The sequence below is a fragment of the Poecilia latipinna genome, unplaced genomic scaffold (genome assembly GCF_001443285.1).
Source record: "Poecilia latipinna isolate Pla-1442-1.1 unplaced genomic scaffold, P_latipinna-1.0 Scaffold100, whole genome shotgun sequence".
In the NCBI taxonomy this organism is placed as follows: Eukaryota; Metazoa; Chordata; class Actinopteri; order Cyprinodontiformes; family Poeciliidae; genus Poecilia; species Poecilia latipinna.
The window spans coordinates 150770-168947 of NW_015112716.1; the positions used below are offsets into that span (position 1 = coordinate 150770).

At 37.8% G+C, this 18178-nt stretch overlaps 1 protein-coding gene across 2 annotated transcripts; it reads left to right on the forward strand.

Moving 5' to 3' along the window:
- Positions 1-665: 665 nt before the first annotated feature.
- dcp1b (decapping mRNA 1B) lies at positions 666-17108 on the forward strand. Of its 2 annotated transcripts, XM_015026958.1 has the most exons (11): positions 666-1707; positions 1940-2316; positions 4051-4091; positions 4476-4603; positions 11452-11518; positions 12301-12466; positions 12563-12655; positions 12750-13467; positions 14002-14237; positions 14689-14901; positions 15057-17108. In XM_015026958.1, the coding sequence occupies exons 4-11, from the start codon at positions 4507-4509 to the stop codon at positions 15132-15134; spliced, it is 1668 nt and encodes a 555-aa protein (XP_014882444.1). In that variant the 5' UTR covers positions 666-1707; positions 1940-2316; positions 4051-4091; positions 4476-4506; the 3' UTR covers positions 15135-17108. The 2 variants fall into 2 exon arrangements, with proteins under 2 accessions (XP_014882444.1, XP_014882439.1); XM_015026953.1 differs by lacking the exons at positions 666-1707; positions 1940-2316 and adding an exon at positions 3377-3820.
- The last annotated feature ends 1070 nt before the right edge of the window (positions 17109-18178 follow it).

Here is an 18178-nt window from a genome sequence, read left to right on the forward strand (position 1 = left end):
GGGGGGGGACAAAAACCCAGCAACCTGCTGATTTACCAAAGTGTAATTCCCTTGTTAAAATAAAAAGAAATAGTTCATAAGCAGCATAGTTTTTAATGTTAGCCTTTTATAAATGTATTGCCAGATTAGTTTGATTTTATTAACCGACATAGGGGTCAAATTTAAGAATATGCAAATGTTTTCTAATATATATATAGTGCTCTACAAAGAGAGTATTTATATCCCATAAACCACTAATAATAGAGGGGTTGAATGACTGTGGAGCCAATAAAGGCTTTTCAATTGATTACTGAGTAAGGTATAAATAATTACCTGTCAATATTTTTTTGTTACAGCGTGAAAAACAAACCCAGACAAACTATTTCTTTCAGAAACGATACCCTTTGTTGCCTTTTCAGATGCCCAATTTGCTAAATGCCAGATTAAAGAAAGGCAGACTGTTTTATCTTTCTTTAGAATCAAGTTGTTTTTTTGTTTTGTTTTTTCAGTTTAGTTCCCGTTTCACAACACATGACCCCAATTCACTTTGTAAGAAAGTCAAGCCAGTTCAATCCAGTCACACATGCACTCTAACTGGTCCTAGTTAACAAAGGGTGCACCAAGTTCAGTTCGTTATTTAAATTGGCTTAAAAAGTTTTCTATTTAAGGATTACATCTCAAATTTTGTTTTTTTTTTAAAAAAAAAAAAAAAAAAAAAAAAAGTAAAGTTGAGAGGATTATGTTATGGTATTGTGAGCTTCAATACAATCCACTTTGTGTTAATTCACAAAGTTTGAGTAAAACGGCGAAACACTTGTTGATGTGTTTTAGTAGTTGTAGATAATTTTGTCCCTGTGGGGTACTTGCATGTGCAGCACAGCTGCAATCGGCTACTTGTTAGCAGCCACCAGACAGCAACAGATCACATAAGGAGCATGTATTTGAAAAGTATGATTATAAATCTAAAATGCCAGTATATCAGCGTAGGTGTTCCTGCAATTTCTACTTTTATTTCTGGAAAATATACCAATTTCATTACTCGCATACAAATACAAAATTAGCTTAAACGGTGATAAAATATGGTTTCATATTCTTGAACTTTTATTCTTTGGTCTAAACGCCTCCTTTAAAATGGACCGCATCATAAACTCACATTTCTAAATCCAAATGTTAGTCGATGAATTTAATTTATCTTCCATCAGAAGATGTACCTGATGGTAAATCCAGGTGGTGCACTTCAGGCGAGCTATTCATCACCCATTAATCATGGCTCTTTGCCTTCACATGCAACGTCTCTTCCCTGTCTGCAGACAGCAGAAAAAAATATGTGTGTGAAGTTTTGCGTTGAGCAAGTATTGACGATTCCTTTTGTACTGATGCAACTGGATCACTTTCTCTTCCACAGAATAACTAAATTAATGTATTATTTTACAGCAAATGTGACTTCTATAAACTCGTGGGTGTTACTCTAAGGTTGTAACTTATTCTATTTATAAAATGATCAGGGTCAGCTGGCCCGCCGGTTAAATTCTGATAGGCTGTGACATGTTTCCTCAACTAACAGGAAACAATCAGTCAGTCTTGACTGAGTACTTATTGGCAGTATTGATGCCCTGATAAATGACTCATTAGTACTATCATTTGCAAACTGACACCTTGCAGCCAGTACATTAGTAGCTAATGAATTAAATTTTAAGCACATGTACATGTGAGCTTACACTTCGCAAGGTTCTCGGGGGGATTGGGGAGGAGCCACACATAGTTGACCAAGAAGATTTTTATTTCTATCATGAGAATTGTTATTGAAATTGTTAGCATTACTATTTATAGCAAGGGAGGGGGATAGAGAGAGAGTCTATGGTTAATGTTTTTTGTCAGAAATCCTCAGAAATCTGTCAAACTATTGAATATAGATAGAGAAGTTCAGTTTTGACTTAATGCTAAATGCTTGTTTTCCAAGGTTAATGCTTTTTTCGTGCTCTGATGGTTTCATTTTGTAGGCAGAATAAGAAGCTGTGTGGAAAAAAAAATATTTTTTTGAAATTCTACAAAGCTTAAAATTCCAACCTGGGAGTTCAACCTTGATTCAAGGTATATTTGGAGAGGGATTTATTATCAGATCCTAGACTCAATACTGTAATTTATAATTGCTGAGTCAAATTTTAGAAAGTTTTTTTTTCCTGTATCAATTTCTGCTCTTGTCCTTGAATATCCCTTTCAGGAAGGATGTGTCATATTTCCGAACACCTATAGCCTCTGCATTCAATCTGTTCACTTAATTTAATAGGTGACGGGTTACAAAGTCGAATCAAGGGGGAAATAAGAAACTAAGTTCAGGTATTTAAAATACTTATACAGCTTACATTAATTGCAATTTCGATTATTATGTTTTACAGGTAATGAAAGCCCAGCATCTCAGAACATCTGAATATTACATAAGATCAATAAAAAAAGGATATTTGAAGAAGAAATGTGACATTTCTGAAAACTATGTTCATCCGTCTGCATTCAATAACAAGAAATATTCAACTCTTTCACAATATTTACATTTTTTGATCCGTACTTGTGAATAACATCACTGTAAACTAGCGAAGAACATGAAGGTGTCAGCTGCCGTTATGTTTATGTTATGAATGAAATACTCGACTTGATTTTGAATGAAAAATATCAGCATCAGCTGAGTACACCGAGTCAATTAATGCTCCTGTTTTTTCGCTGGTTCTATAAGGATATTAAGAGGAGTTTTGGATTTAAAAATTGGTAGGATCATGTTTGTTGTAGGGAAAATATGTGTGCTACTTTTAAGATATTAGACATATATTTGAAGTAAGGTCAATTTAGAAAAGTAATTTCTTTTTACATTCATTCAAGACTTTATCCTCACTAGAAAGACAAGAAAGAGAGATTATTTATTTTTTAGTCGAGGAGGCTTCAGTTCAGGCATATAATTTAATAACTGGAGATCAGTGGTGTCAGAAGCATCTCTTTAATGCCCCCTAGTGGCTCTATATGTAACTAGCTTAAATACCGTCATTATTCTTCAGAAAATTACGTTCACATTATTTACTCATAGATAAATTCATAAATTATTTAAAAATCGTGAGGTCAGAGTAAATAAAATTAATAAAATAAAATAAAACGTTGCTGCAGAGGGTAAAATCAAAATACCCACTTAAGAAGCTTGCTGTTAAATCACAGTGTAGTTTAACTTAAATGCGTATCAGTATCTGTTCTTTTGTCCAGAAAGGCTCACTAAAGCTTTAATAATTATAATAATAATAGAGATAAAGCTATTAAATTTAAAACATCTACATGTAACTGTTGACATCCCTATCATATTGGTATTTATGTATTTATTTATTTTGATTTTCAGACCTACATGTTTCTTTTATCGATTTTTCAAAGCTGTATTATAGGATTTGCATCTCGACGCGCAACTAGTCATGTCTGGGATGTTTACAATCTGCCGACCTAAACATGGCTGGTCAAAAACTCACTCATTACAGTTAGAGCTCAAAAACTTAGAAGAACAGTTTTTACTTTACTCATACTCGTTTAAAGGCTGTCAAGAGGCTTCTAGTGATATAACTTCATTTTCCATTTGCCGTTTGTTTTTGTTTTTTAATCAGTCTCTCTGTGAGTGTTGAGGTTGAAGCTTGCTAGCTGGATATCTTCTCCATAGAGAACGATGAGTTATGCAGCTAGCAATAGTTACCTTGCTGCTAAAGGACTGGACATAAGTCTGTCTGCCCTGCAGAGACAAGACCCTTACATAAACAACATTGTGGACGTGGCCAGCCAAGTCGCCCTGTATACTTATAATAACCGAGCGAATGAGTGGGTAAGCTTTGAAAAAAATGTGCTAAATGCTATCTTAGCTTAGCCTAGCCTATTTTAGCTTCTCTCTGGTAGACGCGCGTTTAAACTGGCTTACAGGTTTACTATTATTGAACATACATAAGGAGTTTTTTTTTTAATAGACAGTTTAAAATGTTTTAAATATTTAATGAAACTTTTAATGTTTTTTCTGTTTTTATTTATTTTTGTTCTCAACACTTTATTGTTTTTCAGGAGAAGACAGAAGTGGAGGGCACTTTATTTATTTACACAAGGTAAAAAGCTTCTTAGAAATGTTTAAGGAGTAGTCTGTTTTTATCCACTAATTTGTTCCTGTCTTGTCAAGTCATTTCCACAAACCTGCATTATTGTCAGTATTCCATAAAGGCAAGGATAACAGAATGCAAAACAAGTAAAATAATTTTTTTTATGACATTGCTGTTTATTAATGAGTTTTCTATAGAAAAAAATCTCTCAGGCCTTAAAGTAACAAATTACACAAAGTTGGTTTCTGTTTAAAAGGTAACATTTGAAGAAAATTAATTGCTCTGGATTTTATGTAGATTTACTAGAGTAAAACATAAAAAGTGGCTCGTTTAGCCATATTCATCAATAATTTTTATTGATCTTTTTTGTGCTGTGTTCTTCTCTTATTTCAGATTGGCATCTCCTAGGCATGGCTTCACAATAATGAACCGTCTTAATATGGAGAATCTGACAGAGCCCATCACAAAAGACTTGGACTTCCAGCTGCAGGACCCTTTCCTTCTTTACCGTAATGCACGATGTAAGCAACATGCAGCAGTACACATGATTTCAAGTAATTTACAATTTTACAATTCCTGAAAACTGTATGTAATCTGTGCTGGTATTATGATGATCACTGTGATTTGATATATAGTGTAGCTTTAAATACACACATACACATAGTTCACCTGTTAGCCATTGATATTGTCTGTCTTTTCCTCAGTGCTTTCCTGCTATTGCATGCACATCAATTGGGAGCTGGGTTATAATAAAACAAGCTAAGTTGCTCTAATGAGTATGTATACCAGTATTAGTTATAAGTAGAGGAAATAAGGGGAGGTATTCTATATTGTGTTTAAACCTTACAGAAAAAACAAATGCGATCAACTTCAACTGCTCAGAAGGATTTAATTATTTTTTAGTTTAACACCTGTAACATTTTTGGGATTAAATCATCTGTTCGGCATTGATTTTTAGCGTGCAGTGGTACCACTACTTTAGATGTGTGAAATACCTTACAATTATATATCTTCTATTGCTTTGGCATTACGTCACGTTTAGTAATTTAGAAAAATACAACCTATTTGAGCACGTGTTTGCTGTGGTAATTTTGAAATGGAATCATCAGGACCCCAACTATTCTTACTTGGTTGTTAAAACTTTCATCAAATCACTTATTTTCAATAAGGCAGCCTTTAGTCCTTTAACATATGTCATAGTTGAAGCATACATAACTTTTCACACCTAATCTCATCTGACTGAAGCACACACAGTTCCAGTTATAGTCCTAGATTTGTGATGGTAGGACAGAAACAGTTTTTACTAGCACCAATCCCAAAGAAACTTGGTGATTTAAAAATGACGCTTTTGCTGCTGCTCTTTAAAAGTGATATTTTGTTGATCTTCCTTCAGCATCCAACTCACTGTGCATCGTAGCAGCTTTGAATGGGGGTTCATTCGGCCAAGTGGCTAACAAAAAACAGTTACAGTTATACAATGATGACACAAGAAGCCATAGATTACTTATAAAATAATTATTTCTAGATGCAGGGTCCCCCCCACTTAGTAAACATACTCAAATTAGAATGAGCATTTTTCTAGGTTTTTCTACTTGGATTATCTAGTGTGATTTGCACATATCTTTACCAGGAGTGCTAAAAAATGTGGTTGGTAGTCTGTGCAGACCTTGGTAATTACTCGACTCCTTGGCTGTCTGTAATAGATGTAGACTCCTCTTACAAAGTTAGATGCAGTGCGTCTCAGAAGCCAAGTTAGGTCATAATACCGATGGTGTGATCATGTCCCTACAAAAAGCAGGACAGATTTGTGCAATGGTTTGGAAGTCTGATAACAAATAATGAAAGGGGAGAAAGTAGATCATCTGAGTGGGAACTAGTAGCTCCATTTAAGGAACTAAGTAGAGACATTTTAGTCAATTTTATCAGCCCAAGTCTCTCTGAGACCTACATACGACCCTCGCTCACACAATCACATTGCTAAGTGTGCCTGTGGGACAAGAGTCTGACAGCACTACAAAAACAGCCAGCAGAGATTAGATACACCTCAACCGCCTCTGATAATCTAAACACAGTGACGCAGAAGTTGCTGACACACACACATCCACTCCCCCTGCCTCCAACTCTCCTTGAGGCTTCCTAGGAAGCAGATGGAAGTGGATTCCTTACGCCTGCTTTGATCGTTCTGCTTCTCGACATAGATTTTTGTGCTTGCTCACAGTAATAATAAATAACCAGAAGGCTGCGGGAAAGACTGTGTATGACATAAAGTTTACTAAGTGACCTTTTGCACTTCCTTTGATGGTTTGAAGTGCAAATTAAAGTATGTAATAGTTCAGTAATGGAGAATGAATTTAAAATGTGAGGCTGACTCACTTGTCGTGGGAAGAAGGAAGAAATTAAAAGTACTTTCAACAAGTAATCACGACAAAGCTGATGATTGTTTCCTCTGCTAAAATTGGAGTTATGCGAGTCAAAGAGGGTGTGTATTGCAAACATAATGGTCAAACCTAATGGTAGCCTTAATTTACTTTGATTATAAAGCACCAAAAGGAGGAGATATAAATAATTGTTGTAATCAGACGGAATTTTATCTCTATAGCTGCTGCGATTTAAAAGATTGTCAACTATCCAGATAAAAAATATAAAAGTACAAAGTTTTTGCACATTAGCCAAGTAATAATGCCTCAAGCGCTTTAAGATGCCTTCTAAACCAACATTTCTGAGTTATATTAAAGAAAAAAAACAAAAAAAAACTCTTGTGTGGTGTTTTGGGTCATTAGGTTGCTGAAGAGTTGTTTTCACTGGCCAACATTCGATTCATAAGCTGCTGGCAAAACTGACCGTCCCAGTGCATCGTGACCTCTGGTGGAGGGGTCGTGGAATCTTATCATTAGACAAACATGAAGCCCTCTGAGCGGCTGTAACTTCCTGGAATGGCGGTTGGCACAAAGTGGCATCGCAGGCTAAAAATAAGCAGCAGAGATATACCGCAGAATGGGCTAAGATTCAAGCAAGAGCCATTTAGTGTGAGCAAAACGTTATTTCCCCGTCCTCAAGAGGAAGAGGCTTTTAATGTTCCCCACTATAGAAGGACTTCTTCTACTTCACAGCCCTGCTACAACTATGCATTATTTCCCAGCTTTCAACATTTTTTTGTTGGTGGTTTTTTTTTTTCTTTTGTTTCTTTTTTACAAATACAAATCAAAAATGTGTGTCCAGTTAAATCAGGAGAACATTAAGAAGTCTAATATTAGTGTCCTTGAAGGAGCTACAAAGTTGCACTGCTCCAATGGAAAACAAAGTAACTTATATTTGTGCTCTTTACGTATATGAAGGTATATGACCTTTGTGGAACAGCAGTAAGAACAAAGCAATTGCTTGAAGAAAGCCATGAACCCTCCAGTTTTCCTTTAGCCATTTAGCAAACATGTACAAGACGATGCTCTGGTCAGATGGACTAGAAGATGAACAGCTTGATTTAAATGTGTGGCAAAAACACCAGGTGGGCACACCACGTCCACAGTGAAACATGGTAGTTGCAGTGTCATGCTATGGGGATGCTTATGCTTAAATTGAAGCTGGTCAAATTAATGGGCAGTCCTGGAAAAGAAAGAAAATGTAAAAGAATTGAGACTTGACTGGAGGTTTGATGTTTTCAGGGCAATGGTTTGAATGGCCTAGTCAAAGACCAGACATCTGTCGATTTGAGATTCTGTGACTAAATTTGAAGGTTGGGCTTCACAGATCCTCCCCTCCCTGTCTGACCAAGCTTGAGCTCCCGGTAATAATTTGACCCACTAGAAATGTGTGAACAGGACACAGAATTTAATTGTTTATCATCATAAACAAACTTGACATATCTTTTCTGAATAAGGTAAAGAGTTTGTGTATTGACACAGCAGCACTAATGTGCATAAAAACCAAGAAGCTCGGGCTTCATCTCCTTCAAAGCACGTGTGTGGGTAGTCTTACCTCCAGGTCTGACGTACTTGTATCCCAAATCTCTCTCGGACACCAGCGATCCCTTAAATCGGACCTCGGGTTCCTCCTCCAGTCTCTCATGTTTTAGTTTCCTCTGAAACAGGCCCCTGAGCATGGTCCCAGAGCAGTCGAGCCGTTTTAAATTTCTTCAACAGTTGATTTTAATCTGTCCTTTTTCTCGCAAAAAAATATCCAGAAAAATTGCCAAAGATAATTTGACACTACTAATTACTGGTCTCTTTAGGCCCAATCTTCAGTTGCAAATGTAGGTAGAGATGTTTGCAGCAGTTTTTCCTTCACTGTACATTTTATTTAACTTTTAAGTTTTAGTATGTACTCCCCTAAGAATCTAACCAAAACCAGCTATGGGTCTTCTACTACAACAATAACTCCAAAGAATGTGTGTCTTACTTTAAGAGCCTTGCCAGTAGGAACGTACACACAGTTTGAATAGTCTGTTACTGTGAGCTATCCTTGCACATCTGGTCTCATTCTGACGTAAAAGTCAATCCAAACTGTCTTGAACAACACATCCTCCAACATGGCCAACAAAGCTTTCTAAAACAGACAGAAAGTCTTCATAAAGATTCCATTTCCAGCAGTAAATGGTTAAGAAGCGAATGCAGAGCAGTCATCACGTGCTCTCTGTCTCGGCTGGATTGTCCCGGTCCCTGAGGGTTTCAGATGCGGGTCACTCGCGGACCTCACCGGACGGTTGTTGGTTGAACTTTCTGGCATCCAGGTTGAAACGCCGACAATCTGGGAGGTTTCACTCCTGCCTTCAGCTGTTCTGAACAGAAGGTGTCCTGCTGAAGGTTTCCTCCCACATGGTCACTTAGCTGTCTTCCCAGTTGTAGTGGTACTGTTCTTGGCTTGGGTCTTGCATGTCTGACTCCCCTCCGCCTCTTCCCTCCAATGTCCTGGGACCGGACTTAGAGCCTCCCTTCTATTTCTCCAACGTAAAGTTTTTATTGGTCTTCCTCCTGCCTTTCTTCTGGCAGTCTTCCCTCTTCACTGATAAAACAGACACTTTCTACAAATCAGGGGTCGGGATATCCCACACATTATTGGTAAGACATCTAAATAAGCTTTTACGTTTTTCCTTTGTATCCTTATGCTCTTTACTTTGGTCCTCTTGTCTGTGCGGCTGCGTTCCTACTGGTCAAAGAGACGTCAGAGATTCTTACCCAGCTGTCTTTCTGTCACCTTCAGCTCTGCTTTTTCATTTTTTTTTTTTTTTTTGCATCATTAGCGAAACTCCGTCTGTTCAATGTTACCTGACAGCCAGAGCGCTCCGAGAACTACGTGTTCCTATTTTTATTGAGTTGATTACCTCCCTCAAAAACACCTCACTCCTTCCTATCAGTCCTGCTCATTTTTCCTCAATTTTCCAGCTGTCTGACTTCGACTCTGTGTGTGTCCCGGGGTCAAGCTGTCTCATCCCCAGTGAGCACTAAGTGGCTCTGGCTCCACCAGTCAAGTCTCCCACTGCAGTTACTTATTTGGAACAGGGCTAATTTTTTCCCAGGCTCTACTTAACTGTATATGTCTCTGCCAGCCCCTTCTCTGTCTGTCCCTACATCCACGCTGACCTCTCGGGTCTGTGTGCCGGATTGGGAATACATGTTCTCTGTGTGGTATTGATAGCCACCACATAGATACTTCAGTTGTTTTTCTGTCTTTACACAAGGAGTGTATCTGTATTTTTTTGTTTTGTTATGCGATAGTACTCTGTTTAAACCAGACGGTATTTTGTTTCCTTTTTTGCGTCTTATTGGCTTATAACGGCATGAAAAAAATAAGCATTTATTTAATACACACTTACAGTATATTACAGATTAAAGTGGTAACAGACAGACAGATAATAAGCTAACATTTCTTGTAGTATAATGCCAGGATAATGAAACTGAATGTGAACAAATCATACTCTTATTTTAGTCAGATTAATCCAGTAAATTTGTTGCATTTTTATTGTAACCAGTAAACATGCAAAACAAGTTCAACAAACTAGTGTGAAGACAAAATCATCGCCTTACAAGCTATCGTTACCAACATAAACTTTAATGCGTTTGAGTTATACGTGATGGATAAAGATTACTATAAAGCTAAAGAAAACTTATTTTACATTTCTGCAAATTAAAATATTAGTCAGCCCTTTGCTGTTCAGACTTTGTAGCAGCACCTTTTGCTCAAGTTACAAGTGCTAGTACTTTGAGTTACACCTCAACCAGGTTTGGATGTTTAGGAACAGAATTTTGTGGCCCATTCATGATGAAAGCATTCCCACATCATGATGGTGCCACCACCGTGTTTCATGGGGATGATATACTCGGGGTGAAAAATGTTAGTTTTCTGCTAGTTGGCAAACTTGTCAAAATGTTCATTTACGCAAGCATGCGTTCTCATTACCTAATTTTTGACAATGGCTCTCTTTTGATACTTGTTCATAAAAGCCAGACTTGTAAATTGAGCAATTAATGGTTCTCTCAAAGAAATTATTCTGTGTGAGTTGTGGATCTCTGCTTCTCCTTCAGAGTCACGATGGGCCTCTTGGCTGCTACTCCGATTAATCCTTTTCTTGCTCACTTCAGAATGTAATAAAAAAAACACCATAGAAACCTAAACTGTTCAGTCTGAAAAGGTTAGGGGCTTTAAAACTTTAAAATGCGGCTTTTTGGGACATTGCATTACTAATTTTTAAAGCTTTAAATTAATAGTAAGACTGGATATTCACATTCTGACTCTGATATTTCACTAGATATGTTGAGATATGAAATGTTTTGCACCTTCTCCTGCTATTCTGATGCATTTTCGAGAAAATGCCACACATAAAAACAGTTAAATCATTTGTAGTTAAATATAGGAACTTGATTAATAAAACATATTTATCTTGCTGCCACGCAACCTTCTAAAGAACCATGTTGGAATCGTTTCCCTCTTGGCCTCGCTATGTTTATACAGTTCAAGAGACTCCTGGGGCCCGTGTTTCACTGTATAATGGTGCTGCCTGCCTCTGTTCCCATTGGCTTGGCTGGGAAATGACTCATTTTAAAGCCTCGGCTGTGTGGGTTCTGATGTCATAGTAGAAAATTGGAGCTATTTTATGTCTGTGTATTTATTTGATTTTAAGGTTATGAGTAGGTCAGCTTGCTCATTTTGTTGTCTGCTGACCTTACCAATGAGCTCATCCCAGAACTGTAGAGTCGTATTTATAAAAATTGATTTTTCTGCTCATTGTCTGAATCATTATTGCGATGTAAAGCATCTTGTTCGATTTTTTAAAAATACTTTTTTATAGTATTATTATTATTATTATTATTATTATTATTACTGTAAATGTGTTTGTTCAGCTGATTAAACCTTATCTTTTTTTTTTTTTTTTACTCAGTGGTTATTCACGGGATCTGGTTCTACGATAAGCAGGACTGTCAGCGAATTGCACAAAGGATGAGGATGTAAGTATAAATTTAATAGATGGCAGTTTCACATAAAATATGAAACTAAAATCTCTCAAGTTTTGTCTGTAAACACACAAAATAACAGCATTTACTTTAACATATTTGGAGTTATTTATTTATTTTTATTAAAAAGGTTAAGGGTTAAAGATGTATAAAGATGTATTCTTTGAGTCATAAATGGAAAAAAGTTTCATAACTCCTGAATTTTCTGTTGGATTTGAAACTACTGCCACATCAAAGAACTTTCAACTTATTTTTAACTGCTATAGTTATTTCTTTCTTGGAGATCCTTATAATCTTTGGAGATTTGTTTTTATTTCCCTTAGCTTCCTCCTCACAGTGGGTGGCTTCAAGTCAAACTTGGACCCTCTCTCTTTTTCTGTCACAGTTCCAGCTGTTTTAACTTTTTAATTAATCTAATCTTATAGTTAATTGAATAAAGTAACTATTATGTTTACAGGAATTCTTAGTACTATCAACAAGTATGATACTAGAGTTGTTGCTATTTTTCTTAATTTGTTTAAAATTTTAGTTTTGCATTGGATTTATTTTCCCATTGCATAAATGTTCTCCAAGTAAAGTTTGATTTTCTTTCAAGTATGAACATTTTAGAAGTCTTCTGCATTTATTTCTTGCTAAAACATATCCAGGTTGCATGTTTAAAAAAAAAGAAGAAAGAAATGTGGAGAAACATTTAGCCTAATTAGGTTTTCTAACTTTTAAATCTTTCCTTTAATTAATGGCCTGAAACTGATGCGGGGAATCTGCACTTTGTCCAGTTTGACCCAGCAGGAGCAGATCCTCGCTCAGTCTCAGGGTGGTTCCATATCCCCTAGAGCAGCAGCAGGAGGTGGAGGTGGAGGTGGCTTAGCCGGAGGAAATAATGAGGCGAAAGCGGTCGACATCATCCAGATGTTGACCAAGGCACGAACAGAGTATGATAAGGTAGCGGAACCCAGATGTTTCTTTAAGGTTTACATCATCTGTAAGGGTTCTACTGGATTCTTTTGTGTGTTTTTAACACTGTTGTCTTACTGACAGTCTGCCTCAGAGCCAAAGGAGATTGGGGGCAGCAGTGTACTGTGTGGAAATCCTAATCTGATCAAACCAATACCAGTTAAACCAAACACTCAGGTAACATACATGTAATGTGAATGTGTGTTTTCAGGCTGGAAAATATCACATTTCTCCATAATGTTTCTACCCATGTTAATTTTGTCCCTTCCAGGTCAATGAAGGAGCAGACACCACCACGGTTGTGGCCTTAACCACCCTGTTAGGCTGCCAGCATCAGCACCACCACCCTCTTAAATCTGACCCGGTTCCTCCTCTGGCTGCTTCCACGGCAGCAGGAAAGGCCGCCCGCCCACCCGTCGCCCGCACGCTGACCTACGAGGATTCACTCAACTCTGGCAGAAACGTCTCCCCCTCCAGAGGTGGAGACACAGCATTCGGGCCGGCGGATAGGGAAGAGAGCGGGAGCCAACTGCCGAACCAACTTCAGCACTGTCCGGCCATCGCAAAGCTCATGCAGGGACAGAGGGGGGCGGCAGGAACTGGGGGCGTGCTTCAGACACTGTCCGAGTCCCCAGAGAACCGGCTGTGTGACAACGGGGTGCCGCTGGAACACCACCACCACCACCACCATCATCAGCACCCCCACCTCCTCCATCACCACCACCAGCAGCAGCAGCAGCAGCAGCACGACCCAATAAAGCGGCTCCTGCAAAACCATCCACCCCCTCTGCTCGCCACTTCTTTCACTGCCACGGCTCCTCCAGCGCTGCAGAAGAACCAGTATCCCACCTCCCAGCCTGGCCAGCTGGATTCTGTGTCACGTTCCCACCTCGAAGCACAACAAGGTCAGCAGCTCCTCCTCGGCCTGACCAAGTTACAGGCAGAGATGCAGAAGAGAGGGCCGACGGATTCTGCTGCCATGGGAACAGGTGCGAAATCTATTTGACTGCGATTCACCAAAAGACAAACCAGAAAAACGGACATCCAGCAGTTTTCATCGAAAAAAGAATTATTGATTTTAAAAAAGTAGCTAGTAATCTATAGCTAATCTAGCTTAAAACCTATTTACAGATATAAGTGTTTTTATCTTAAATGCAAGATGTGTATAAATTATGTGCAGTTTGGGCATAATTATACCTCAACCAGTTTTGTGCTCTGAATATGTTCTTTATCAGAAAATTTAGGTTTTTTTGAGTGAATACGCCAGTTAATGATAAACCAATTATTAAATTAGTTGGTGATTTAGTGCGATAAATCTTTTTAATCGTTTCAGTCGTAATTTCTATCAACTCCTGGTCAGATTTAGATTTAAAAAAGATATTTTTCCAACAATTCACTTCATATTATGTGACTTCTGAATATGTCTGTCTTTCAGCATGAATCTTAGCATGTATTCAACTTTATGCTTGCTTTAGCCAGCGTTTGCTGTTGCCAAGTAATGATGCCCTGTGGTCGTTCGCCAGGTCTGACCTCCCAGATGCAGGGTGTTGTTTCTCCTCATGAGCTCCTGCAGAAACTCCAGCTGGTCCAGCAAGAACAGAGCTCGACTTCCCACGAGCATCCCCGACTCCATCCGCATCCAGGACTGGCACCTCGGTTCCTGTGGCCCAGTGCGAGTCAAAGCCAAGGCTCCTCTTTAGGCACAGGCCCGACCCCGACCACAGTTGCCCCAGATCAAAAATCTGAGCTGCAGTTTCAGGTAAAAAAAAACAACAACAAACAGTTCAGTTAGAAGCTGAATACAGGTCTTCTTTAACTATTTTCTGACGATACATTTGCAAAGCTGTGATTGCAGCAAAGGGCGATTCTGCAAAGAATTTACTCAGAGATTCTGAATACAAATGAATGCCAAATATTTAATTGTGATAAAATGTTATTTTCTTCCATGTTCATCACATAAAAAAAATCAACATAATAAGTTAATAATATTTTTGTTTTGGGGACATGACAAACTTCATAAAAGTGCAAGAGGTAGAAATACTTTTAGAAGTTCCTCTTCATATTTTCCACGGCTTGACTCTAATGTGTTACCGGCTGTCATTGCATGCGAGTTTATGTCCTCGGTTGGTAAATCGTTCATGGTGATCTACGGCTTTCAGCCTGGATGTGCACACCGATTTCCACTTTATTCCCTATCCCTGTCTGTGCAGATCATTTCCCCACAGCGGATACCTGCCACAGTGGCCCCCACCCTGCTCCTCTCTCCCAGTGTGTTCACTCAGACAAAGTCCAGCAGCAGGCTACCGGTGGCTGCTCCAGAAAGCAACTCTGTACCCTCAACCTTATGCAAACCCTCACTGCAGGAGGAGGTCGGAGCTCTTTCTAGAAGCCAGCTTCAAGAAGCACTGCTACATCTGATTCAGGTAAAACCATTAAAACACACCTGACACTTTGCATTCCAATCGTCGTATTTTAACTCTTTCAACGATGTAAATGCAGCGCGTACACGCCGTGGTAATAAACACGCATGCTTAAAAACAGCTTTCTGTGCTAAGTTTACTTGCTTACTGTGTTTCAGACTGACAGCTCATTCCTGGACTCCATCTACAAAGCATACGTCAGCCGCTTCGCTAACGGCTCCGGCAGCAAGTACTGATGACTCTTTACACCCGCTGTCTGCCTGCACACACTTCCTGTTCAAGGGCTGAATCTGATATTCAGTGAACCACTTCCTCCAAATCTCACTTATTGTATTTAATCTCAGCAATCCAACTCACTTAGACCAATCTTTTAAAAGATAAATACAGGTATAGAAATGCAAAATATGTTTGCTTTTAGCAGTGAAATCCACTTTTTTAACTCTAAATTACAAATGTTAGCTACATTATATTGACAATAATAACACACTGCTCCTTAACGGCTTTTAAAAGATGATAACTATAAATGATATTCTCCACAATTTATTCAGGTTTTGCATAACAATACAACGCTCTTTTAGCAAATGTCATTATCGACCAACAGGCTTGAAACGTGGACTTTGATTTGGTTTTCTTTATAGAATCCAATTGCAGCAAATATGTCAACTAACGTTATAAAAAAAAATTTGATTAAATTCGGCATGTGACATTTCAACGGTTGTTTTTTGTACGTTTTTTTCCCAATTGAGTTCAGGCTTGTAGCTCACAACCGTTCCTTTCAAATGCTTGGAACTGAAAAATAATTATAAAAATGTGAAAGAAATAATAAGCCCAGAATGCAGCAAAATATTGTCCTTGGATTGCTAAACCTGGACAAGGACTAAAAATCCATCTACAGCATCTACCCAAGAAAAAAGTGTTGGCAACAAAGTCTCCTTGTTTGCATTATTGAGCTATGCAGTGGCCGTAAAAGACTCACTTGTGCAAATCTGTGTTTTGGGGATTTAAACTGAATAACGGTAATCAAACCTCAAATATTAGTTTAAGGTCACGGCCTGTTATTCAAGCCCTATATGTACATCTGCAGTTTTTTCCTACAACAACATGGAATTTGGCTTTAAAAAGTCACTTCAAGTTAAGGTTATTCATTTGGAGGTAAACAGGAAGTTTAAATTGACACAATCAGTCATTTTTCTTGGACACAGAGAAAAGAAAATGGTTTTAAAAAAAAGCTAATTAAACATGGAGGACAGTTGTTTGAATAGTGCTCATTACTGAAATTCAATATGTGGATGTTCACGGCTCTTTATGACAACAGTAGTTCTGTCTTTGTCCTAAACATCCTATTTTTTATGAGGGGGGAAAAATTATGATCTTACTGCAGCTTGAATAAACTCACAAGCTTCATAGAAGTCACAACCTGCACTACCTCACAGTTTGGAGCTACAATTAGATTTTTATCAAATAGCAGCTTTAAGGGTAATAATAACAACAACAAAAAAACTTTATGTTGAACCTTTCAAGATGAGAATCACAAAGTACTTCACGACAAGAAAAAAAAAATGCAAACATGAAAAACGGGAGCAGATAGAAAAATAAAATTTTAGTTTTTAAACATTTACTCATAACAGCAATGTTTTAGCATGCTGAAATGCTCAGGTTGTTGCCACATAGTGAGCTGCATAAAACGGGCAACAAAAAATATGACTATGTCAATATAAGATTTGCACAGTTTAACATTTTCTTCACTTCTTACTTGTGCAGTTTGATTGAAATGATCTGTATTGTCTCAGTAAAACCTCACTTAAATGAGAGAAATGATTTAAAACGCAACAGGGAAAGTTTAAGCATGCCCTGTCCGTCCACTTTCTGCTTGGTTATACTTGGTTAGAAATTCTTACCTTGGCAAGGATCGGTGTGCGTTTAGCTTTTGCTGTAACGTTGTACACAGCTGGTCTATATTGTAGCAGTCAGACAAAAACAGCAGATGTTTTTATTAAAATAAGACATTATTTTTGTATTCCAGAAGGACAACATGTAGCTTTCACCACACCAGGAAAAGGAATGCTGCATTTAATTTCAAAGATCTGTTTATATTTTAATTGAAAGATTGTTTTTTTTATTTAAAGAAATAGATAAGAATTGTTTCTACTTGTTTTTTTTCTTTTCTAAAAGATATTTTGTTAATTGACTAATAAATGTTCTACCCCATGCTCCCTGTGTTTTTCTTTTGTCTGTTTGGCTCATTGCTTTTCTGATTATTTCTGTTGAAAATGGTTAACAGTAATCGCTAAAAATATATTCTTATCATTGCTTAAATGTTACTTTATTGCCTTATTTTAAAGAAATCGATGGTGCAGTGTAACGCCCACAGTGACTAATCAGGAGCTTTTCCATTCTGCCAGCAGAATGGAAAGACCTTGGTAATTAACTGCAACAAAGTCAATGTTTTTCTTTTACTTTTTTTTTTTTCCCCCGTGTTTCTACTTTGGTTAACAAGCCAAGCATAAGAGAGTTGCTGGTAAAACAGTTGGAATCCAACCTCATGGGAGATTTAATAATATCCACTAAACTGTAACTATAAGACATAAACAAAAAGCATCTTTTAGAGAAATTCCACAACAAATTCCAACTTGTGTATCCAGTTCTTGCTTTTAAAATTTGCTGTGTGCCGTTTCATCATCCCGCCCTGAAAAAAAAAAATGGTCCAGTTGGTCAATTAAGTCCTAAAATGTGATTACCATTCATGCCAATAATCGGTGTGTTTAAACATATTAATGACTCTACAGTTGTCCTTTATAATTCTCGTGAAAGTCTTTGTTTTGCATGTTGTTTGCAGGAATTGTTTGTGTCTTCAGTGCTGCTAATGGCCCTATTGTTGGTGAAAACCCAAACAAAAGTAAGCAACATGTGAAATGATCAGAGGCTGACTGTTCCCCATTCTGCTTGAAGGTTTCGTCAGCCTCTCCCTTTTGGTCCTTTCCTTCCTGCTTCCTTTCCCCAGTCGACATCAGCATGAGGATTTACAGTTACAGATTCTCTAATGTAAAACTTCTATTTTTGAGCAAATCGAACCCGTTTCAGTTCACATGCATCAAGAAATGATGGAAACCTACATCTGTCAAATTCTACATGTAAATCTTGTTTTTTGAGGAGTTGCGCGCAATTATTTTCCCTAAGAAGACGAGGATTTCAGATCGCTGGTTTAGCTGATGGCGCTAAACGTAAAGGCTGACTATTAGCTCTGGCCTAGACTAATCAATGACTTCTGGTGTACACTATG